Below are 26,643 nucleotides of genomic sequence, written 5' to 3'. Positions count from 1 at the left end.
ATAGGGTTACTAGCCAGCCCACACCTGTCTGTATCATGGACGGTATGCGGCTATGTCAGTATGTGAAAGTTCATTGACTGATTGACCTGGTCTTTTTATACAGTTATATCCTGATATCTGGATATACCAGGCACTAGTGTGAAATTACCACTTACTTTGTAGGATCTTAAAATACTACCACATTCTGACATTCAGTAGCCCGCTTCAAATTCTAATTGTCAGTCATTTTTTTCAGTTAATTCGTTTTTGATTTATGATTATAAACTATACCAAATCCTTATTTCAAAGTATTACTTCACTGATATAAAGGCCATGAGGGTCATTTGTGTTGTTGTTCTGCTAATTGCAGGTTAGATATGTTCTGTTTATTTTATTTGTATTTTATGGTGTTGTTTGTGATATGTTTTTCTATCTTACCCCAGTACCCAATCTTTTAACCCCTGAAATAAGATTCAGGTGCTGATAATTAGACTATATAATTTCATCCCAAGAAACTTCCTTAATATCATTTTTCGCTTGTTTATGATATTATCTTTACACTTCTGTACTTTGGAATTTCTAATTTCTCGAAATGAGCAACAAAGAAAAATATTAATTTGATATCCTCATCAAAGTTTGTGCTCGAAAATATAATGTAGGCAATTTGATATAAGTTTTTCCCATATGCTATTATAATTCACTAAGGAGTTGTATGAATTAGCTCATTTGGCAGTTTGGTATATCAAAATCCTATCTTATTAATTTGACTACTGGTGCCACTACCACCTGACCACTGGTGCATTACAGCATTTGGAGCTGTACTAGGGGAAGAGCTAAGCAGAAGTATATTTTATTAAGAGGAATTTATTAAGTTAAAGCTTTAACATAGAATTCTTGTTGTTTTCGGCTATTAATTTCACATTTCTGTTTTGTCCAGCGGCACAAGGTGCTGTCCTGGACATCAATCGATGTAAGCTGGATGGCGAAAACGCATGCAGAGATTATTCTACTGCGGCAAAATGTCAAACATCAAACTATTGCAAAGCAGAAATATGGGGACGAGCTACCGACCCATCTAAAACATGTCAAAAATGTTTGAATGATATTAAAACCATACAAACATTTGTTGATTCAAAATCAACTCGGGAATTTGTTCGAAACGACCTGAATGCATTGTGTGATTTATGTCTGTATGAAACTGGTAGGACTGAGGTAAGATTTGAAAAAAACAAATGCTAACTAGGTGGTTACATCAGATTTATGAAAATTTTTGTGGCTTTTTTATAATTAGTATTTATTAATGATTTCAACATCAGTCGAGTGTCAGAAATTTATTATATAGTTCAGAGTTATGTAGCAATGTAGTAACATTCTCTCAGGGTAACAAATGAAATGTGCCGCTTTTTCGATAGAAGTTTCAGCGCTGTATGGAGGTCACTAATTTTGTTCGCCAACTTTACATTAAGTTGTGCAAAGGGACGGAAGCCTATGGGCAGGGGTTTTATTCACTTGGCTAACACAAACAGTCCCCGAACTCGTAATCGAACTGAAATACGGAAAATCAGAATAAAATTATGGCCTAACCTTAACCTGGTACACATACTATGGGAGTACCGAAAAAAATGGGGGTTTGGACCCATTTTTTTTTTGTTTAGAGTGGGTTTAGTGCATAGCTCACACATAGTTTAATAATTACTTATTATGTCGTTATTATTCTCAATGAGACAATACTGATACAGATATAACAGAACCAATGTCATTTTCATTATGTATCCTCAAATCATTATTTATTTCAGTATATCTTATTCATGAAACAATACTTTCATTCATACTTAATATGTTTTATTCATTTTTTCCAGTGTAAAAGTCTTATCAAGGCACACTTTGATGAAATTTATCAAGACATTGTCGATAAACTGGTAAGAATAAGATTTTATTTGACGTTTGCCATTAGCAAAACCTATTTTAAATAATTTTTAGGGTAGCTCATTACATTTTTTTTAATGTGTTATTATGAAAACAGCTGATCTTGGCAGGTTTTCTAAATTTAAATTTTGTGAAATGTGGGGAAAATTTTAATCCATTTGATAAATCAGTTTCTCCAAGGTTATTCGATAAAAAGTTCAATTGGAACCACAATTTGATTTTTAATTTTTGAGTTTACACATAACATTCCAACCATGACCTCAGTTTAGGATTTTTGACCTAAGAAAGCCATTGGTCCCACAGCATATTTGGAATTTTCTGAAAGAGTACAATTGATTCCAAAAATTGTAAATAAAATTCTATTTGAGATTTGGGTCGAGTATATCTGATAGCTGTAATTTCAGTCCATTTTTTTTTATACAAATGTGTTGTTTAATATTCGACTTTAGAGATATTTCAGTCTTTTTTATTGTTATAGGATCCAAATGCCATCTGTAGGGCACTTCGATTGTGCCAGCAGACGATTGCCGGATCGGAGATGAGAGAAACACCATCGGAAATTAAAGTAGCGGCAGCAAATATTTTGATGGTATGAAAATTGACAAATTTCATAGACATAGACATATATTCAGCTGTTTTTTGAGCCAAGTTTTATTATACAAATAGAACTTATTTAATAGGAAACATAGGTGTCCAAAGTATTTCATGTAAAAAATTTTTTGATGTTTTTCAATATTTGAATACTTTTAGGCAAAATGAGTCTCTAACTTCAAAATTTGCACTTTTTTGTGAAATCTGCATATATGATTTCTGTTTAAAATATTTATTTTGAGGAGATATGTTCAAAATTTGAAATATTCACCCAGTAGAATTTCAGGCGCTCCAGAAGTGAGTGTACCAATACTGTGGTAACTAATTTTGTTTGTCTACTTTACATCAAGTTGTGTAAAGGGACGGAAGCCTATAGGCAGTGGGTATATAATATATTCACTTGGCTAACACAGACAGTCCCCGAACTCGTAATTAGGGCTGTCCAAAATCGAATATTTTTTTGATTCGAATCGAATATTTTTCTCGAATCGAACTGAATAATCGAATATTATTGTGCAATCCTAAATCTGTCCCTATTATACAATAAAAACTCTCTCTTCGATATTGTGATAACGTATGTGCAGTTACATCTAAATTACTGCTGATATTCTGCATAATCATGTTTTCATAGTTTTAAAAGGAGATTACTGCTACCATTAACTTGTCAAAAAATTCATAGAGGTCTTCAAAATTGGGGTAATCAAAAACTGTCGAGAGTTATGAGTTTAAAATTGCAGATACTCTCAATACTTTATTTACTCAATTCTGATGAATTCAATTTTAATAAGGCATGCAAAGCCTGTAGGTGCTATTTTAATCCCATTATCATTAGTCTTAACTTTGGAAGTTTTTTGTGTAATTTTCAGCAAAATGATTAACAACCATTAATAATGGCTATAAATAAAACTGTTGCCCAAGAAATTCTAAATTGCATTTAGAAAGGTCTCGAATTCGGAGCTAGGGATGACATTATTATTTGATGATGGTATTGTTACTGTACAACAGCCATTAAAATGCAAGAGTGCAATTATTTTTCATAGTAATAGACATTCAAACAAAGTATTGATATCATAAGATATTACAAATTCCATTGAAAGCAGGTATTGCCATCATAAGGATTCCCCCAGCATGTGTTTCAGCTTCAAGTTACCTGTGCCATTTTCCTATGATTACTGACTCAACAGCTTCAAATCGATCCTATTTATAGAACTAGCATTTTCTCCAGGAACTAAATTGCCTTTTTCTCATTGTGTACTCTCTCAAAAACGTCATATCGATAATAACCTTCCAGCTATGGCCATGCATGAAATGGATAGTTACATGCCGCCGGACATTGGAGAGACATCTTTTTGTCGGAAAATGAAGGCGAGAGAAATATGTTTCACTTGCCCTTGAAAAACCCGTGACAAGCAGAGGTGTTTGGGATGCTTTTTTCCGCTTTATGTACCTCATTTTAGCGATTTCCAAATTAGCCGAAAAAAAAACGATTCGAATAATTCGCGATTCGATTTTGAATATTCGGTTCACTTGGACAGCCCTGCTCGTAATAGAACTAAAATAAGGAAAATCAGAATAAAATTATGGCCTAACCCTAACTTGGTACACCCACTACGGGAGTACTGAATTTTAGAATTTTTATGTATATTACATCTTTATATGATAATACTCGAGTTTCGCTTTTGAGTTTCGACATTTTAATATAACTCGATTTCATTCATCAGCAAAGCATTAGTGAAATTCTCTAGATATCGTGAAGTATGATGACTATCATTTGTTCATCATATTTCAGAAAAAGCTTGAAGAAGAACATTATGCCAAAGTAGCACCTTGGATGCCTGGACCTGTCATTTTTCTTTCATTGGATACAAAATGCAAGGATTACACAACTGCAAAAGCATTTGGAGTATTGGAAAATTGCAAAGCTTTTTGGAGTGCCCCAACAAAAGATGATGATATATGTGAAGAATGCAAAAAGGAAATTGCAAAGCTACAAAATTGGGTGAAAAGTGAAAAAACTAAAGATGAAATTAAGAAAGATATTCTCATGTTTTGTGACAAAATTCCATTCCAGGCTGTCAAAGACGAGGTGACGTCTCCATTTTCATATTATTCTTTTTTATTGAATTTCAATAAATGCTACCCAAATTATCTTTTTAGTTGGGGTTTTCATTCGCGTATTTGCCCAGCTTATCTTTTAAAATTAGCGGTTAGAAAATAATTTTTCTCCAAGTTTGATATTTTCATATTTTAGTGTCACCAAACACTAAGTCACGTTAATATTTTTAAGTGAGTGTGTTTTCTTCTGATGCATGTATTCTTCTCTGTTCTTCTGTTCTACCGGTAATTAGCAAAATATTGATTTAATGTAATATTATGGTAAATATAGAAAGCGCAAACAGATTGCTTTTTATCAGTGAAGTAAGTGATTATGTACTCCTTTTTGGTGTAAAAGTCAGGTTAATTATGGGTAGTACTGTAGAACAAGGTGAAATTGCCTCCGTAGTACTTTCATGTCGCATACCAAAACCTAACATGTTTTGAAGTTGAGTAACTTTCTTAAAATTCCTGTATGTTTGTCTCATGTGTCCTCATTTTTTATTCCCTAGTCCTGAGTTCAAAATGAATTGTCTTATGTATTAAGTAACATTTTCATTATATTTCAGTGCCATACACTTATTGCTGAAGGTTTCGACATGATTTATGATGACATTATTGCCATGCTGGTGAGTGTTTTTCTTTGGTATTTTCTCATTAGAATCTTTTGGATATTTGAGTTATAATTTTCTGAGGAAACTCGAGTATTATTTAATTTTATTAAATGTACTTTTTTGGTATTATATATTTGTTTTGTCCTAGGCCTCGTTTAGTTGTAAAATTTTCTACTTTGCTGTTATTAACATTTTTTTTTTATTTATTATAGGATCCAGGGACGTTGTGCACTGGAATGAAATTCTGCAATTCTATCAATGTTGATGTGAGATTTCCTTCCTTTTTTACATAGTACTTTATTTTCCTGTGCTCCTTTCTTGTGGGGCAAATATAAAGCTATATTATGTATTAGGGCTATTACAAGTGACACTACAGGACAATTCCATAAATTTTGCAAGTTGTTGGATGCAATATATTTTCACATTTTCAGCTACATGTTTTGTTTCATTGTTCAATCAATTGCTTTATTGAATATGTAAAAAATTGCACAAAAGTTACACCTAAGACTTACTTAGTAGATAAAAAAATATAGTAAAATATAGCGTGACACTACAGGATGGCAAATCCACCATGCACTAACAGTACGTTGTGTTGGCTGTAAATTTTTGCGAGGGTACAGTAGGAGCCCATAATATTTTCTGGTGCAGTAGCTGAACTACCCCTCTATGTGTTGCTCAAGTTACTTAATGTAACACTGTAAATCCATGCCAATAATGTGCATATTGTATGTGATACTACAGGATGTGACACTACGGGTCATTTTTCCACTTCGAAATAGCGGCCTCTATCATCTCTTAAAATTCTGGTAATAAATCATTAAATGGGTGAAGAAATGTCCTACAGCACTGCAAACATTTAAACTTTATTAACTTAAATCCAGTTCGTCAATTCCGTATGAAATAACTGTACCACACAATCAAACACTTTGTGTCAGGAATCATCACAAAATATGTCAAGTATACCAAAATTTCTTCATTTCATGCCATTTTTTATAAACCATCAAAAACCTGGGTGAAATTTTAAATTGTTCGATGAAATGAATGCAGTCCAATAAAATTCCAATGTCTTTTGATATCAGAAATAAAAAAAATTACTTTCACTACACTTTTTAAAAAATTGATGGAATTCAACTTTTGCTTGGAATGGCCCATTACGGTCCATAAATCAAACAACTCACAGTCATTTTACTTAAAATTAATGTTATCATTAAGAAAGGTATCTCCTGTTGGTACCTAGAATTCCGAACTTTTTGAATTAGATTTTTAAAACCTAGGCTATTCGATAACCAGCTTTGATTCCTCGCGGCTTCCCTTCCCCAGTAAAACTGTGTAATTATCATTTTCTCGTATTTGTGATATTTTTTACTGATTGGTAAAATAAACTTGACCTTGACCTTGGTGAGGGCCTTTGCTCACGACCCCCATAGAATCGCTCATGGCTGCCTTGTCCAGTTTGGGGAACTGTGATTTTTCTTATTAACTATTACTGTTTATTACACAGGACATGAGAAAAGCGACCTGTAATTTGAATGGCAACAATGCATGTCTCGATTACACCACAGCAGCGAATTGCAAAGCTACAAATTATTGTAAAGCAGAGATCTGGAGTCGTCCAGTTCAGAATACCAAGTTTTGTGATATGTGTTTGGAAGATGTTGGCAATTTACAAAAGTTTATTGATGCCAATTCTACTCGGGAATTTGTTCAGAAAGATTTGTTAGCGCTTTGCAAGTTGTTGCCTTGGAAACAATTCAGCTACAAGGTAAACAGATCTTAAATAATAGATACCATAACTGAGCTAGTATGATTTATATAATGCAATTTTAAAATTGTTTTGAGTTTCGACTAAAGATGTGTCAGATTTTTCCTGTTTTCCCAAATAATATGATACGTTTTTCACATGATTAACAATTTCTTTGCGAGAGGCAAAAATTGGAATTATAATATCTCAAACATAGTTTTGTTTTCATTCTTTCCCAAAGGCTCTGGACAAGCAGTCTCTTATGGTAGAGGCAACAGTGCTTTAGAACAGGGGTGGGAAAATTACATCCGGCGGGCCGCATCTGGCCGATCAAACTGTTTCATCCGGCTCACTTGTGTCTGCTGAAATTACAAATATAGTTTTTATAGATATAAATTCCCATTGAAAAAAAAATATCGATGAAAATAACGTCATAGGGACCCCGATCGTGCTTATTATTACATAAACGTTAGCTTAGCCATCGGACTAGCTGTTGTAAATAAACTGTCTTTTGTTCATAATTTTTCATATTGAGTTTTGAGTCTCCGGCCCAAGTAACCAGAGCACCAGATAGCCATGGTCCAAGATGTCTCACCCGTGATTTCAACATTTTTGGGCCAAAACTGGGGCGTTGCATCCTACTTTCCTGTTGAAAATTCATAGTATGCTCAATGTTAAATTTTATATAATTTATGGCCACTGAATATGTTTAATATTCACGCAACATTTTCACATTTATTCTTAGTTTCAATATATTTCTATTTTAGTGCCAAACAACAGTTATTAAAAACTTTGAGGAAATTTACGACGACATTGTTAAAATGCTGGTGAGTTAACTACATTCTGTTTATATTAAGATATTAAGGGTTGGTAGTTTTTTCAAACAGATGGAAGCTCTATCCCTTGCCGGAATGGATTGAATTAGAATTACCATAAAATCAAAGTTGAATAATAAAATTTTTCAAATGCATTTATCATATATTTTAATCTATTGGTATTTGAAGATAATGATTGACTTTGTGATACTATAATTTTTAGGTTAATTGATCTAAAATTTTAAATACATTTGGAAAAATTTTTATATATGCTTTTGAATTTAGTGAATACAGTTAAGGTACGTAATCCACATTTTACTAAGTCAAATTATTCAATTTTCAACTATTTTCCATTTTACAGGATCCAAAAGCTGTTTGCCGTGCCCTCTTTATTTGTCAATCTAAAATGGAGGGAAATGCATTACCTGATCTATCTTTGGTGAGTGTCTGCTACCAATTTGATAGTAAACTTTCATGATGAACACCTCGAATCTTAGCATTTTGTCTAATTGAAGAAAATACATATATAATTCCATGTTGATTTTTGTTGTGGGTGTTCATATCTAAACAAGAGAGCATTGCTCAGATATATGTATAGGAAGGTCAAATGACCAATATAGCCATCGCAAAATTTAAGCCTATAGCTAAAAAAATTTCATCCAATTATATATGTTATATTAAGGTGTGCCGAATGCAATGTGACTATGTTTCTTTGAGTTATGCCTATGGAAAATATCAAGATTTTGTAGTACTTTCAGGAAATTTAAAAAATAAATAAAATTAATAGCATCTTAGTAACTTGTTTCCACAAGTACTACAAATTTGAAAATTTCGATTTTTATGTTTTTTTTTTATCTAATGAACAAAAATATCATGGTTTCCGACCTCTTTGAATCTGAATATTTGTCGATCGTAATATTCTCGCTCGCTGTTATACTATACTCACACATTGATAATACTTATTTCATACTCTCTTCTTTGCTTAATTGCAGACAAGAATTGATGAAAAAATTCCAAAATCAATTCCTGAAAACACACTTTGCACTATTGATTCTCAAAACGCCTGTCGGGATATTTCTACCGCAAAGAAGTGCAATGCCTTATCTGCTTGTGGGCCAGTATGGTCAGGACCAACCAAGGATAATGTGTATTGTGATATGTGTAAAATTGAAATCGGAAAATTACAAGACTGGATGAAGAAACAGACTTCAAAAGCTTTGGTCAAGAAAGATTTGGAACAATTTTGCACGGAAATACCTCTATCTGCATTTGGAGACGCGGTTAGTATTTATTCCAATATATGGTATGCATGTCATTTGAAAGAAAATCCTATAGACCAGGGTTTCCCAAACTGGGGTCCGCGGACCTCTGGGGGTCCGTGACGACTACACAGGGGGTCCGCAGCGATATTGAGAGTCTGAAATATATACATTCAACGTATATCTACTGTTAGTTAGACATTCATAACGAGATAAAATCGTAAGTTAACGCAATTGCAAATACTTTGCCATGGTCATTTGAGCCCCGTTGATACAAGAAAGAGGCGTGAAACCCAGTTAAGTTAATTGTGAGAGACTATCCAAGTATACACAGTTAAATTTGTTCGTTGTCGTAGAGTTGGGCCTACAAGTTTGCTTGTCAGAAATTGATCCGTCACATTAATGTCGTTTGTGTTGTTGTGTTCTAAACCCAAACGGAACATTATCCTTCTTCCTTGGTCACGCACATAAATTGGTATAGGATGGGGGTCCGTAAAAAATATTATCCACAAATAGGGGTCCGCAGCCCAAAAAGTTTGGGAAACTCTGCTATAGACAACTTATCATATGATTTTATTCATCACATATCCTCGCATATAAGCCGCATTTAAAACTCAAATAAAGTTGTCAAACTAAGGGGTCGGCTTATACGCTCATACCTCTGATCGCATTAAAGCGTCCGACAGTGATAGTGAGGATGAATTTGAAGGATTTTTGAGGCACTTCTTACCGTTTTTAATAGTAGTAAAAATTATGTGAAATTATGTGAAAATTGTTTATCCTTTCGCAATTAATAATTCGATATATATTGATATAACAAGTATATCATTAGGTTTTTATAAGTGCTTCTAGAAAGGTTTTTTATTAATTGACATCGGGTAATGGTTGATTTGAACTAAATATAACTAATTCAATTACCGGTACTAATAGTTTTCTATGCCTTTATGTTTGTAATTTCTTGTAATGTAATTTCTTTTGTGGGTCACCTGAGTTTGAAAATTGAAAACTTATATGTCGAAAATAGGGTGTGATCGTATACTTATTTATATATATTTTTTTCAGTGCACCCAATTAGTTGATGAAGATTTCGATACCATCTATGATCAAATACTTACAGCATTGGTATGGTTATTATTGCACTTTATGGAGTTTTTCGTTCCTAATTATTCTATGTTGTGGAACAAGTTCACAGTCAAACAATAGCATTATTAAATTTTAATGAAATAAGTCACTGTTCGTTGATACATTCCGCATACATAAATTTATAATTTTTCGGGATGGAAAAATTTTCACTTGCCTTTTTTTGGCAATTATTAAAAATTCTATCAATTCTGATGTCTGTAAATTTGATAGCTGATTTTGCTAATATTTTAATATTTCATTAAAGTTCAAAATGTTTCAAATCTTGCAAATCTTGAGTAAATGAAATGCACATCTCTATTTCATTTTTTATGTTTCGTTACAGGTAATCAATTTTGAAATGTCGTAATCAGTATCTCTCGTCTAGTGTCAATTATGATTTAAAATATAAAATTGGAAATATTATTAATAGTATCTGATATACGCTATTTTTTTGAATAACTTATTTAATCAATGCTAATTTATAGCAAACGATCAAAAAATAAAATATTAGTGCATTTTAAAATTGAATAAATAACAATCTTTTGTTATGTGTTCATTTTGAAAAATTGGAATTATTTAAATTTACTTCTTTTTACATAGGATCCCAGTGCAGTATGCACTGCCATTAAGTTATGTACGTTAGTCGACATAGAAGAACATCTGACAGGAATGATGGATAAACTACCAGAGATGCTTCAGGTATAATTTATGTTATTTTAGTATTTAGATGCCTTTTGTGTAATTGGAACATTGTCAGAATAAAGCTATTTCTTTGATGTCGAGTACAATTTGAAGTACAATGTTGCAGTTTCTGTTATTCTGAGTGATTCAACAGTCCTGGTGAACACTAATACAAATATAACTTTAATAAATATAATACCAAGGTTAGACTTCCTCAGATATATAGACAGGATATGGATATAGGGCTTTGGAATTGGAATTGGAATTTTTGGGCAACTACAATAAAGTTAGTGAAGAAGTTTTGATCGTATGTCTGAGGAAGTCTGACCTTGGTCGAAAAATCACAGAAATATATTTGCATTAGTGTGCAGCAAGACACTTGAATCATTTGATTTACGATCTTTCATTTTATATTCAGAAAGCACTGACTGACAACAAACTTCCGATAGCAGCGCCGTTTAAATCGGTAGGTTTTTTTAATCTATTTTCAAATATGATATCTAACATAAAATTGGTTTAATGTTATATATCAGACATTTTTATACCTTTTCGATTACTGAAGAAAATAATTGAAATATCATTACAAAAGTATTAAACATTCTTAGATTGTGATACAACACCAAACATTTCTTTCTGAGATGTCTTAAACTCTCTCCAAATCATGAGGTTACTACAGGTCATAACCTAAGGTTACCATTTTGGTGTCGTTGAACCTATTGATCATGCTTGTTTTATACTATCGAGTTCATATTACTTATAATCACATGATATTCATTTCCAGGTCAATTCAGATTCGTGCATGGATTGTGAAGCGTTCATAAAAGACTTTCAAAACGTTGCACTCAACAATAAGAAAATTGTGGTAAGTCCATGGATAAAAATATTAAATATCACCGGATTTACTTATTAGGAATTAATTGATTAAGTGACTTTTCAAAAACCATACACCGGCACATGTGACTATCGTTTATCATTATTTTCATTTGCCAAAAATGTATTGCATTTTTTCTTCCATGCGACTTTTGAATATTTTTAAATTTCAATTTTGCAACTACTTGTCCATGTTTCTATCTTGCTTTTTATTTTACTGTCAAAAATGCCTTTTTCAATCAATAACCAAGATAGAATACGGCAAGACACATTACGACATAATAGCTGAGAATGTAAAAATTCCTTATGCTATCGTTGCTATAAAAATGCCAAATCAAGCTATTTCTGTTTAAAATTCTGATGTGTAAATTACATTCAAAAACAGTTTCTGCATTCTGATATGATTCACACTATCATTTCCTGATGCTATATATTACAAATTTACAATCTGCATATTGTTGTATGATGCACTATCCATAATCTGATACGTATATATATATATATGACTCAAATATTGTGTTTGAGTATTGGCAAGCCAATTTTTTTCCAGAAACTGAAATATATTTTTCTATAATTTCTTATGATGAAATTAATTGGAATGCTTGGGGCTCTGTTCTCATTTCTCAAGCTTTTTTCAAACGAAACTAACGACTGATTATTCAATATATAAATTTCTTCTTAAATAGACTATTCTATTCGTACTCTTTGTCTATTTAAAATGAAGTCTCCTATCTTATGTTATTAATATATAAGTGAAAATAAACTTTACTACTGCTATAAAATTAAGTATCGGAGCTTCTCTGTCTCATTTTATATATATATACAGGGTGTTCTCAATATCTCCATAACACTATTTAAAGTATCGAGGGAATTTAGTGACATCACATATAGTTTGTTGGCCCCTACGGATCATATTAAATAAAGTAAAAAAAAATTGAATAAATGCCGATTGAAATTAAACAAACCTGGTTAAGACCAGTAACTAACTTCATACCAAAATTGAAATTGTAACTAGACCATTCAAACACCATATATATTTATTATTTTTGAACTCGTGTACCTCAACAGCACTCAAATTGTATATCTAAATATTATCTATTATTACAATACAATACTTTAATTCATCTCTATGTTCTGTTCTTTTTTTATTACATACAGAATGACTGGATGACAATGTTGAAGACTGAATGCAAAACTCTTGGTGCTGGAATTGGTGAATTGGTAAGTGAATTAAATCAATTCATATAAAATATTATTGTATATATCAAAAATTCATATTTTGCACACCTTAGATCAGGGGTTCTCAACCTGGGGTTAGCGAACCCCCAGGGGTTCACGAGAAGATTTCCAGGGGTAATTGGATGTCAGTCGAGTTTTCGTGTGTTGCTTTTTTTTAATATCCTTTGACAAAGAAAGTAACTACAAGAGGAAAATAAGTGCGTGCCAATTGAAACTCAGCGAACATTTTCCCAGATCTTGCGTTGTTGTGATTGTAATGCAACAATGTGAATGTCATTCAAGCACTCGCCTAAAAATTAAGAAAATTGATCTATGAGTGAAATTATGGGCACTCACTAAAATGCAGAGAATATTAGAAATTATAGTAAACACTGATTAACAAGAGAATCGAACACTTCCGTGTATAATATTCGATTAATTGTGTCATATTGTGAATAGAACGAGTTAAGATATTCCATCGGACATTGTCTCTTCAAGAAAAGTTTTCAGCTGTCGTATTTTGTTGCCTGTGAGGTTTAATCTGTTCACTATCAGTGTTCCATCAAGTGTATATGACCGATGGAAAAGGAAATTTGGATGTTTGATATTATTTAAGTATTCCATGAACACATTTGGACTGATTAGCTCTCTGTATTACTGTATTATATGTGATTTTTTACAATTATCGTTTTTTCCAATGACAGTGCGAGCAGAATGTTGATATGGTCATTTATAATGTAATGATGAAACACAAAAACAATGCTGATGTGAGTTTATTATAAGAGAAGCTGGCACTGCTGACATAAGCATGCAAATTTTGTGACTCATTCTTGAAATTGTCTAAGCTTTTAATTTTTTTTTACCTTTTACTCCTTTGATCTAAGAAAGGCTTCACAGTTAACACAATCAGACATTCACACATAGGTCTCTTTTTTATTTTGCCTCAACTTAGTTATTTACATTCTGAGTAAAATATTGCGAATAAGACCCTAACATGAAATTCAAAACTATTGCTCGAGACAAAATGCGTGCCAAAAATGTAAATATACTACAAAATTATTGGTAACGAACATATCTTGTCTATTTAACCAGCATAATTATTTGGTCATTTGTAACGTTTCTTGGCGACATTGTGTTTAAAGAATGACGAACAACCTGACGACTCGACAATTTGCGTCTTCCATATATTTGAGCATTACATATTGTTATTTTTTAATCTGCAAAATGTTACAGCACACAAAAATGTGCTGATATTGTTTTAGGATGTTTGTTTCATGTAAAATGAGTCACAAAGCATGAGATGTATTTCTCATCTTGTGTGAATGTTTATGTCAGCATTATCAGCTTCCATTTTTTCTTTCTTATTTCAAATTGTTTTATTTTTATTTTCAGTGTGAGGGTGTGGTCGACAACTATTTTCCTAAAATACTGAAACAAGTTTCTATGCTCGTAAGAACTGGATTTCTAAACAAAAATCACTTTTAAAAATCACATTGATTTATATATGACAAACATAATCTTTTGTCAAGTGATCCATTTTGATTTTTTCGATTTTTAATCTAGATAATTGTCAGATTTAAAATACGAATTTCTAAGAGCGTTTATGTGATCTTGAGAATATTTTGCCAATAATTTGATTCTAAATAGACAAAATATTATTTTCTTTTTATTGTAATTTTTTTTTTTTTCGTTTTGACCAGAGATGCTTTAATTTTTTCTTCTTCTAGTTGTGGTTGACTGGTGCATGATCAATATTTTTTTTACTAGGAAATTATGATGATTTTACTATAACTTTTGAAAGTTTCGATTTTAATGCATTCATTTTTAAAATCACACTCATCTGTGGATTAATTGAATATATTTGGTGTAAACAAAATTTGCAAAATTGTATTCAAAAGAGTTGTTTTCAAAAATACGATTAATAAATTTTGTTAATTTTGAGAGATTTTAAAATGTCATGAATTTTGCCCTAATTACAATATTTGAAATCAAAACTTGTGGTGAAGCAAAATTTCAGAATGGTAATTCAATTCAGTGTGGGCGTTTCCACCAATTTCGTTTTGAAAGTTCTATTCAAGTTTGAAATGACCATTTTGAATAATGTTTATTTGTGTTTTGATCTTATTGGTGGTAATTTTGTAAATTGCATATGATTTCATGGTGCTCACATGACTATAATTTCATTTTCATTCGCGTTCCAGGATCCAATGTCTGTCTGCAAAACGATAATGATGTGTGATCAATTTAACCAGAAGGTTTGTGGAATAATGTTTAAAAAAGATTATTTTTATTGTAGCTCATGAATTCTTCATACAAGCTACTTGAGTGATAATATTAAAATAATAAATAGTCATTGTTCGCTCCAGACAAGGCTCTGCATAAGCATGTGTAAGGGTCTACTTTATTTTGAAAGAACCTGATTTTTTTGCTTCGTTACACTCTGGATGAGGTGGTGGGCATGGGATTGCCCACGTGTTAAACAATGCAAAATCAAATCTGATTAATAACAGTTTCATTTTACATTGATGATTATTCATGCCCCATTACATAATATTCTAATTTCTAGAATTATTTTTTGAAATTTGTTTCAGCTTTGAATATTTAACATAGTAGCATATCATGCATTGACTATAAAATTTGCAAATTTCAGTGATCAATTTTTGTGTTGATTTTTTTTGTTAAACGAACATATCTAAATATTACCTCGAACATTAAATTCTTATCGAAATGTGTTCCTTTGATATCTTTCTTGTCATTCATTTTTTATTTCTTTTCTTGTTACAGAGAGTCGGAGATATGTGCACGGATTGCAAAACGTTTTTCAAAGATTGGCAAGACATGTTGAAATCAAACAGTAGTGCTGTTGTAAGTTTCATAAATTTTAATGAAAATTTTTAAAAACAAAACTATTGCGCAATGTTTAAAAATATCCCATCCAAGTGCTGATCGTTCGAGATTTAGCTCAGAATCCAGAACAATTGTTTACGGAATCAAGTGAATTGTTTCAATTCGAATCTTAAAAAGTAAATGGGAACTATTGTGATGCATTAAAATTATAGTACTTACCCCTAAAAGTCATTTTACATATCAGTTTCACTTCGTGCAATCTAGCCAATATTGCGACAGTGTGGTAATGTAATTTAATACGATTGTTCTGAATACAAGGAAGAATACTAGTATATCTGTATGTGTAGGTGTATCCTTATGTATCTTGTATAAATATGTATATGGAAGACGTGGTAGGAACCCTTTACTATACTATACTCTCGATTCATTTCATGTAATTGTAAAATACTTACAGTGAAATATCTCGATTTTTTATTGTTTGTTTCTATAACTTAAACAACAGGAAAAAATAGACAATATGATAATCCAAGAATGTGCAAGTTTGGGAGACGGAATAAAGGAAATGGTAGTTGTCAAATAATTCAAATAAAAATGACCTTGATTTTCATTGATCCCAACATATAAATGGTTTTAATTGACTTACCGGTAGATTAAAATGAGTTATTCAATGCAATTCTTAATTTTAATTCGGGAATCTATACAAATCTATATTTGATGCTAATAATTTTTTTTTTACATACTGTCCATGTAGTGTTGCCTTTAAAGAAAATTGTTTCAATTGATTTTCTATTTTTAATTTGAATGATTTATTTTAAAAAAAACTGGAAAAGACAAATTTTTCTGATGAAATTTTTTTTTTCGATTTACAAACATATAAGTCATCTCCGGCCGATGTCTGACACCCGAAATTCATCTCCTTTTTCCATTCTTATTTGGGAAGAAAATGGCAAAAGTTACAAACCATATTTCCTGATATCATTCAATCATGACATTCATGAGTCATTCATATTTCAGGAAATAATACTTCTTACAATATGAAATTAGTACTATAATAATTGAGTCAATATTAATAATAAAAAGACAATACCGGGTGACAAGATAGTAGGCGGCTGCTACTATGCACAACTTAATTACTAATGACTAGTATAAATGCTGATGGTATTTAATAAATTACTAATAACTTCTTGATACATTTAGATAAAAACTTTATTATAAAACTAAAATATTAGATTTTGCGTTCAGTACATTGGAGAAAAAAAGGGTTAAAATAAATTTTGCGTAATTTAGCAGAGGAATATTATGTGTTCGAACAGGTAGAGAATTTTCTTGAAAATTCCCATTTTCCCATATTCAATTTGTTTTATGATAAATTCGTATGAGGCGATTAATATGCTGCTATTAAGTTGCATCCACTTGAAACTTGGGTAGTTAAAAATGTCTTTTATTGTTCACACTTCACAGATTGAATAATATTGTAAAAATTTTATAAAATATTTATTAAATTTTCAATCGCATTTTTTCCCACTTGAAAAGGTACGATTATTAAACTGATGATTCATACTACGTTTCCAAAGTTTTTTGTAAAATAATTTTCAAATTTTCAATCGCATTTTTTTTATACCTGAAAAGGTATTTAAACTCGTTTGTTACAAGTATTCAATCTTTTACCAACACTTAGTCAATTTATTCATATTGCAACAGTATATGTTAAATAACAAATCACTAACGTATGTAGACACAGGTTTTGTCTATTTATTCACATTGCAGTATATATTGAATAACAAATCACTGATGCATGTAGATACACGGGTATTGCAATCTGCAGCAAACAATCGAATACTGTGTAAAGGTCGTATCGTTACAAAACCACATACCTTCAATATGCATAAAGCATTGTTGCAAATTAACTTTGCAACTAAAATATTTGTTTAAATAAAATATAGACTTAATTAAGCATTTAGTAAACATCGAATGCAAAGTTAGGTACTCAAGTCATATGGTCTTTCGTTTGCTCATGTCATTTGAAGGTTTTTCTTTTAAATTTGTAACACATTAATGGATATTTGTAGATTTTGTAGCAATGTTTTGTTCAAATAAAAATGTTTTACAATGATGTGGGAAATTTGATCATACATTTTGATATTCTTTTTGAGAATTTCACTTTGGATTTTGGTGTCTGATACTTTATTAACCAATAGGGACTGTGCAGAATTGTATTGCCACAGCCAAATACCATTTGTTTTAATTTTTCTTCGACTTGATAAAACTGATTATAATATCCTAATCAAAAAGCATATTTGCTTTCATTTTGATTTTTCTGATTTCATCACAGGATCAAGTTGTTGATGCTCTCGCAAAATTTTATTGCTTGCAAAAACCAGAGGAATTACGTGATCAGGTATTTTGATTTCTGATAATAATTCCAATAATTGCATCTATGAAATATATATGAAAATGAATGAGTTAGCCTTAAGGGTCCTGTTGGTATACCCATCCATATTTTATATTTGAGTGATGGGCAAAACTGTCTAAGAAAAATATTTTGAATCTCAAATAAAAAATTCCTAAATATTTATTTAAATTATTTATAAATTTCACTATTAAGAAAGATGGATATATATTTTGCGTATTTTAAATAGTGCTTATTAGTAAAATCACAACTTTTTTCAAGGAATTGGCGTTTATTTGATTCATGTCTTATTTTTCCAATTCGTCTTTTTTAAAATCAATAGCGCTAAATGCTCTGATGCTGGGTATGGTTACCCTCTATATTTACCAATTTCAGGACGAAATTAAATTTTCTATTTATTACTGCTGCCGAACTTACATATTTAATTGTTGAATGAGATCGGCAATCCACGAGATTTGATTTTTTCTGCAATTTATTGATAATTAATTATTTGATTTTTAATTTTTTTCATATAATCAGTGTGCTCGATATGTTGCGATGGTGATCAGAGTATTCATTGAACGAATCAAAGATGAAGTGAGTGTTTTTATAAAAAAAAAATTAGAAAAGATTTCACATATAGAATCGGGCACAGTGACTTTTTTCACAAAATCAGCCTTTTGTAAAATATGCTTCATCTGCAATTGATATTATTCAGTTCAAATGAATGGTAAATGGATATTATTCAAATGTGAACATAATACTTCAATATCAATATTTCACAAAACCGGTGAAAGAAACTGCGAAATGGATTGTAATCAGTAATGGTATTCAAAATTTAGGGAACAGGTTCTCATTTGTATTGAACCCACTAACAACAGGTTCCCTCATCTAAAAACATGCCAAACCTGTAGCACTAAAACAATACAAGAACATAACGTGAGATCACTTTCACTTAAAATCGCTTTACATAAATCTAATACCTAAGTTTCAAAACACCAAATAAAACACTAATCTTCAGATGCAGTGCACATAACCCATTCGTTGTTGACACATTCATAGAATGCCGAATCCCATCACTTGGTGCATCCATGTCATTTGTGTAATTTATTATCTTTGTACTTGATGTCAACAAATCATGTATTTTTGAAACACAGAAGTACAATAGCTATCATGCATTTTGAAAAATATACATGACCCCAACCGAAATATATCTAATGACCAAATTAGGAAAAAAATTTCACATTTACCGCATGGGAGTCATAAGTCGATATAGAACTGAAACTTTTGGGTACAATCACACACAAACAAAAGTTTAACTGTTGAATATATTATATAAGGCTATTTGAGAAGTTTTTAAATTCTGATTTTTTGATTCACTCTGTACTTTTTCATTGACTCACTCATATAGCATGAGACCAACTTTTGAAAATGTAAAAAAAAATTGAAAAAGGGTATAGAAAATTGTATGATGGTGATGCAATTATTTATTTATGCAATGGAGGTGTGCGGATTGTTCAATATTGATTTTTTACAAGTATCAAAGGTCATTCAACATTTGTAACTAATCAAATCATCCACTGGTACGACTATGAACACAATTGCATAGAACAAACAAGCAATCATCTGTCGCAGCATACTATGTTTACAATATAAACATGAGAAAACGTGAGAATCTAATTTCCCATGTGATTTTATGCTTATTGAATTCTGATTGACACTTTAAAATAGAAATGTTAATAATGTCAAACATTTTTGTACAATTAAATAAATAACAGATGTATTTTTATGATATATGAAGATCACTTTCATTATTTCACATAGATCTTTTATAATAAAATTGTTGATAATGTAAATCACTTTTGTTCGATCAAATAAATAACAGATGTATTTTTATATAAAGATATATAAAGACCGCATTTATTGTCCAACACAAATCTTATCAATTGCTTTTGCTCATGCAGGGTCTTGTAAAGAGTGAATGCATCGTATATACCTTTGTAAAAAAATCTCTGTCAGTGGTTATCAACCTTTTTTTCTAGAAATCAACAATTCAAGAAATTTTTGAAAATAAATATTGTTAAACTCTATGACTAATATAAATATTTTTCTACCATTTTCACATAACATTCGATTTCCCAGAAATCACCTCAAAGTGAGAAAAGCGAATTTTGAAATCATGGCATTGCTATATGCAAAATAGTTATGGCAAATTCTTACGCTGTGATACTTCCCATATATAAAATATAAAACCACACTTTAATGCACTTCTTCAATTTAAAAAAGAAGAATTACAATCAGTAACTTTGAAGATTTTGTTGAAAAACAAGCGACCCAACAAGATTGTCAGGTGACCCAGATTTGGGTCGTGACCCATAGGCTGGGAAACACCCCCTCCTCTGAGTGGTAGTATTTATAAAATATAGTTTGTTTATTATAATATAAAATCATATATATTAATATATAAAAATATTTAGATCCCTACGCTGGCCAAAAAATCAAAATTATAAATTGTAAAGTTCAATCATTGCAATCTTTTTTAATCAAACCTCTGAAACAAAAATAATTTCAATCAGTGTAAATTCTGATAAAATTTTCAAATGATCAAATATTGAATCAGTTTATGGAATTTTATAAAAATAAACTGGTAAACATCACTTCAACTCCAAATACTTCATCTCAGTGTGCAAGCTTGTTGAAAGAGAATCTTCCTAAGTTATGGAAAATGCTAGACATGACGGTGAGTTCGTACTTGGAGATGGCCTACTCCTTGTAAACAATAGGGATGCTTTAAGTGTGCTTTGTATTGTAGTATGAGGTTTCAGGGTATGTTTTGAGTTTCGAATTATCAATTATCGCCATAATATTAGGTGTATTACGAACTTTTAAAGCTGTATACAAATTTGACTCAATCAACAATTTTTGTTTTTTTCCCCAAAAATTTGGTCTTAATGATTTTGATCAAAATTTCAAATTAAATTTGAACTTTAAACATGATTGTCCAAAACTTCCTAAAACCTAAATAAAAAAGACATGCTGAATATCAAGTGATACTAATCATCCACTATGGGTAGGACTATTTGACAGTATTGTTTGGAGATTGTTAGGTTAGTTTTTTTCATGTATAAGAATATTGTTGTATTGAAATCCAGAATATTTCAAAAAAAGTAAAAAAATCCTTGATTTTTTAGGATGTGGGAAAAATCTGCACGGAAATCGAGTTTTGTGATCCCAAGAAGGAAATTCCTGCACAAGAACCAGATCTGAAGAAATTAGCAAAGAAGATTTCTAAAGTTGTTCTTCAATCAATGCCCAAGCGTAAACATCAAGTAGGAAATTGTTTATTTGCATAGCCTATTTCTCTAAACAGGTCTCATTTTTTATGAGTATTTACACCGAGCAAGTATTCTACATATACTTGCTTAGATGGAAAATCCACTGTTTTTGGAACCATTAATTTTTTTTCTGTTCGGTATTTCGATTTTATTACATCTGAAGTTGGCATGGCCGAACTGATAGACCAGGGCCATGAGCATATCATGGTGCCTTCACTGGGCACCATTTGCAATGACTAGTGACTACATTAATTTAAAATAAATTAAAAGTGATTTGTTTCATTCATCGACTTTAATGCATTTATTCTTCTACTTCATTTGGATTAATTTTATTAAACGTGGTAATAAAATAAGTTATGGAATCCCATAGAAAAAAAAAGTTTTTTTTTTATGGTGGCTGATATTTTAGAGAGTCTTTGGAATGGGCTACAGATCATGAAATATTAAAAACCACTGTGCTGGACCAGAATCAGGATCTGAATATAAGACCTATCATCTTCTCAATTCCAATATTTTATTTTTTTCAATATGTTGATTGAATGTTGACCATTAATCTAATTTCGTACTACTATCTTCTAAGTGTAATATAAAACTGCTATTAATTCACATAACTTTATGAATGATTTATTTTTCAATATTTGTTCCAATTTTTATAGGTTGGAAGTGATATGTGTATGGACTGCAAAAACTTCATCACAGATCTTCAAGGAGTCATCATGAACAATAAATCACTTGTGGTATGTTGTGGAGTAAATCTTTGATGCTTAAGTTTATGAAATCTCTTGTGTTTCTAGCAGAGGGCTGTATTGAAATGTTAAAAAATGAATACCATTAGGGTTAGGCCATAATTTTATTCCGATTTTCTATATTTTAGTTTTGTGTTAGCCAAGTGAATATACCTCCCGCCCATAGGCTTCCGTCCCTTTACACAACTTGATGTACCATATTGGTACACATAGTCCTGGAGCGCCGAAATAACTTATGTGCAAGACAATATATGAGTCTGTATGTATTTTGAAAAAGGAATAATATTATATATTTTATCACTTTCAACGAACAGTTACAGTACTGTTCATATTTCATTTAAGATAAATGCAACCTAGAAATGGAAATTTAGTAATAATATTAAATAATAATTTTAATATTTCCAACCAATTATTTCTATTTGAGCAAAATTTCTACCAAGAAATACTTTTTTTGTTTGTATTAATTTAAATGTTGAACTCCTGGAATGGCCTTTTTACTGCTAATTTTATTGCTCAGTTACTGATTATTTTTAACAGTATATTGAAATGTTCTTTTTATTACTTTAGCAAGAACTTGTGGATTTGGTAAAACAAGAATGCGAATCACTTGGACCTGAATTGGGTGATATTGTGAGTAGATTTTAAAATTTTAAAACTTATCTTTGCAAAAGGTCGGAGCAGTGAAATTGGTGTAGTGGAGTCTCAATTAGGCTACTAAATAATTAAATATTTACTTTTTTTGCGAATTAAGGAATTCCGATATTCATGATCTTGTCTATTACTATGATTATATATACAATTTATTATGAAACTCAGCGATCGTGTATATGTTTTAATTTTGCTTCGCTTGTTCTTCTTGCTTTACATTGATAGATTAATGAATTTGTCCAGAATGTTTGATTTCAAAAACATTTTTTGACAATCTTTTTTCAGAATAAAGATTCTTTATTTGCATTCCATCGATGTCTACCAGAATTGAATTTAAATCTATTGATCAGAAAATTATTTTGGGTGAATTTGAAATGCAGATCAAAACCACACAAATCACATACCCAACTCACCCAGGGTGTAATCCACTTTTTTGCATCGCGACCAACTTGGCACGACCAAACTTTTTCGAGACCCCTGGGAACTAAAATATAAATAAAGTAAACCTTAATAATACAGAAAATATACAAAATAAAATCGACTTGCATATTATCAAACAAAAGAATGTATATTTAACATAAACTAGTGTTGAAAAAGATTTTACCGCGACCCTCATTGAGCTCGCCCCAGTAGGGGATCGGGACCCCCAGTTTGAAGAGCCCTGGTGTAATCAATGGGGTAGTTATTGCCTAAGTGAGAAGATTCCTGTCCTTCCAAAATAAGTAAATCCCTACATAGCACAGTCTGCTTGTACAGTGCGTTGTTTAGTTTGATTGGAAAGCGACATGAAAAAATGAATATGAATGGAGTTTTACTTTTTTGAAGATATAAATAAGTTTCATCAGAAATAATGCTGTATCTATCAACTAAAATTTTCCTTGTTTTTTAATTTATTTGTTCTAAATACAATTCTACTATATTTCCATTAGTGCAAAGAGCTGGTTCATAAGAACTATGAAGAAATCTTGAAAATTTTTAATTCTATAGTAAGTATCATTATTTTATTCCATTCAACTTTACTTCTTTTTTATATTAAGTGTAAAAAGGCAGTTGATGATATATCTCCGATAATCCAAGATGCTATTGTCAGTAATGTAAGTGGTGTGTAGTGAAAGAATCGGAATTGAGAGAATTAATTCACGAAATTCTACAAAAAATGTGACAAATATTAATTATTTTTAATCATAATCTATCTTACTAAAGTTCAGATCTGGAAATATAGTATGCAAATTTAATAATTTTATGAAAATGATTGATTTTGGGCTCATGAACCTGTGCAACAAAAAAAAGCAATGCTTGTGTGCTATAATCTATAGGGTGTCCATAAAGCCTTGGATTTTTTTAGTATTGCAACGGGAGTTCATCGATACCTTATATTGTTTTGGCCCTCACAGACGTATTAAATGAAATAAAAATAATTAAACAATTACTGATTAAAAATCAACAAACCTGATTAAGATATATTGAGAACCGACTTCATAACAAAATTAAATTTCTAAAGGGATTTTATGGAACCCTGTACATTAATAAAATATCCGTTCTTTTGTGGCTGTTTTTATGTACCTAATCAACAAGAAGAGTATATAAATGTATACATGAGCAATTTCAAACTTTTTTTTTCTAAACCTATAATTACGTATGTAAATTGTATTCAACATAGATAGAATTTTCAATTCATCTTAGGAATTAAAACAAATAAGTTTTCTGGGGGTTGTACATGTAGATATGGTAATAGGTGCTTAGTTGAACCACTGAATGGTTTTTTGATGCGTTAAAAAGATGCGTTAAAAACAAGGTTCCCTGCAGTTAACCCTATATAAATATTCTTACGAGGTTTCGAAATCGTAACTCTTTCACAATTTTTCTTGTTGTTCATTTAGGTAAATTAGCTCATTACATTCTTTATGTATTACCTGATACAGCATGGTATATAGTATTAGTTAATTGGTAACAAATTTCTAAGCCTAACACACTTTTATTTGCTATTTCTGTTACTCATATTTTTAATATATAGGATCCCGACACAATCTGCAATGCTATTATGATGTGTGGGGAATTTGTAAAGGTAATAAATATAATCATATTCAAATTTAACTTCACTTTATATGTAACATGCTCATTTGCGAATAACAATTCATAAAATAATTTGAGAGTTAACTAGAATACATTAATAGGTTGGCTAACTAGGAGCATTTGTCTGACATTTTTTATAATTACTTTGCTGTCCTTTCATTAGAGTAGATGTGCAAATGTGCGAGCATGGCCAAAGCTGAATATCAACTAGTTTGAATACATTCTTTATATATGTTTTGGAATCTGGAACAACGTATATTATATTCTATAAGTTTGAATTTGGAAATGCAGGAAAGTGTAGCTATATAATGATTTCATTGGTTTAATATTTTCAAGAGTTTTCAAAAACCAAGTGAATGCCATTTTGGCCATTAATGAACAAACATTTCAAGCATTTAAACAATATTAAATTTGAAATGAATTTTGAATTGATTCAAATATTTGATTTTTGGAAATCCTTTCTATAAATTAAGACTCAAAGCTAAATTATAACCTGTTATTATGTAATTAAACAATTTTTTTTACGTTACAGCCGAAACTTACTGGAGATCTGTGTACTGATTGTCAAGCATTTTTCAGTGATTGGCAAAATATCATCACAAACAATCAGTCTATAATTGTGAGTTGCAATTTGTTTGTAAGGAACATAGATTTGAGTATGAGAAGTTATTAGCTCATGCAGATTTCTTTAAAAAACAATATAAAACATCAAGAATTTTCATTTGATCCAGGGGTGCGAGTCAGGGGGTTGTGCCAATTTTTGTGGCTTTCGAAGTGAGCGCTTGTTTCATCAAACTTTATAAAGTTGGATGACTTCGATCTATAATTAAAATTTTAATCTGTGAATAAAATGGCATTAAATTTTTCACCAAGATAGTTTTAAAATGGCATTATATATTCAGTTTGAATATTTTAAGTCTGTTATATCATATCTGGCTAAATTGTCATGCTTTATTGAAATCTCAAATTTATACAGCACTGTTATATTCTATAACATTTTTGTCTTTATCTGAAGAAGAATATATTGAAAGAGATATTAGTTTGAATAGAGTCAGGTGTCTTGACGTAAATTTTGAGGTTAATGAATTCAAATTAAACTTTTTTGTTACCCAAATTTGGGGAGTTCAGGAGTTCAGTTGAACTCTTTCCTAATTGGAAGTCTTAGTTTTGGATTCTTTCGAGTCTCTCTCTGACTTGACATTTTTCTTTTAAATCATTCAAAACATAACTATTAACGATTTCCTATTTAATATTTAGAATGAACTGAACAACTTGATAGCTGATCAATGCTCCCAGCTTGGACCCGAGTTTTCAAAACTGGTAATATATCGTTCATAACAATTGAATTATAAATCAACTATCAGCTTAAAATTTGATCTGTCAAAATCACAGATGTCTATAGTCTACTCGAAATATTTTTTCTTGACTCAAAAGAAAAATGGAATTCAGATATAATAATAATAATCAGTTCCTCGCTTAAAAAACATCAATAATTTGTCTTATATGGTCGTTTAGCAATTAAATAGTCAGTTAAGACTAATGGTGTGATATTATGAAAAATTCTCAATTGTATTATTGAATAAAATTTGTAATTAATATAGTAAACATGTCATTACTGTTTGTCTAATTTTGCATTACATTTAAATGAAAAATGACAAAATAATATCCTGTTAATAATAGTAATACATAAACACA

The 26,643-nt window shown here is 30.7% G+C and overlaps 1 protein-coding gene across 7 annotated transcripts in view; it reads left to right on the top strand.

Annotated features, from left to right (window-relative positions):
• The first annotated feature begins 202 nt into the window (after positions 1-202).
• Positions 203-26,643, top strand: part of LOC120347581 (uncharacterized) — a 79,805-nt gene continuing 53,364 nt past the window's right edge. For 5 of the 7 annotated variants that reach the window (XM_078117779.1, XM_078117782.1, XM_078117784.1 and 2 more), the window contains exons 1-28: positions 203-349; positions 917-1,191; positions 1,839-1,898; positions 2,384-2,494; positions 4,286-4,582; positions 5,160-5,219; positions 5,417-5,470; positions 6,706-6,966; positions 7,713-7,772; positions 8,122-8,199; positions 8,753-9,040; positions 10,082-10,141; positions 10,742-10,840; positions 11,241-11,288; positions 11,604-11,684; positions 12,851-12,913; positions 13,615-13,677; positions 15,112-15,165; positions 15,695-15,775; positions 18,090-18,155; positions 18,687-18,743; positions 21,338-21,475; positions 22,138-22,218; positions 22,795-22,857; positions 23,805-23,861; positions 24,890-24,940; positions 25,481-25,567; positions 26,206-26,268. In XM_078117779.1, coding sequence (XP_077973905.1) covers positions 313-349; positions 917-1,191; positions 1,839-1,898; positions 2,384-2,494; positions 4,286-4,582; positions 5,160-5,219; positions 5,417-5,470; positions 6,706-6,966; positions 7,713-7,772; positions 8,122-8,199; positions 8,753-9,040; positions 10,082-10,141; positions 10,742-10,840; positions 11,241-11,288; positions 11,604-11,684; positions 12,851-12,913; positions 13,615-13,677; positions 15,112-15,165; positions 15,695-15,775; positions 18,090-18,155; positions 18,687-18,743; positions 21,338-21,475; positions 22,138-22,218; positions 22,795-22,857; positions 23,805-23,861; positions 24,890-24,940; positions 25,481-25,567; positions 26,206-26,268 — 2,793 coding nt within the window. In that variant the 5' untranslated portion in view covers positions 203-312. Of the gene's footprint in view, positions 350-916; positions 1,192-1,838; positions 1,899-2,383; positions 2,495-4,285; positions 4,583-5,159; positions 5,220-5,416; positions 5,471-6,705; positions 6,967-7,712; positions 7,773-8,121; positions 8,200-8,752; positions 9,041-10,081; positions 10,142-10,741; positions 10,841-11,240; positions 11,289-11,603; positions 11,685-12,850; positions 12,914-13,614; positions 13,678-14,302; positions 14,360-15,111; positions 15,166-15,694; positions 15,776-18,089; positions 18,156-18,686; positions 18,744-21,337; positions 21,476-22,137; positions 22,219-22,794; positions 22,858-23,804; positions 23,862-24,889; positions 24,941-25,480; positions 25,568-26,205; positions 26,269-26,643 lie in introns of all 7 variants that reach the window. The other 2 variants (XM_078117781.1, XM_078117783.1) reach the window with 2 other exon arrangements.

This window comes from Styela clava, chromosome 11, assembly GCF_964204865.1.
Source record: "Styela clava chromosome 11, kaStyClav1.hap1.2, whole genome shotgun sequence".
Classification (NCBI taxonomy): domain Eukaryota; kingdom Metazoa; phylum Chordata; class Ascidiacea; order Stolidobranchia; family Styelidae; genus Styela; species Styela clava.
The sequence above is the reverse complement of the archived record's forward strand: the minus strand, read 5'-3'. Positions and strand labels throughout refer to the sequence as shown.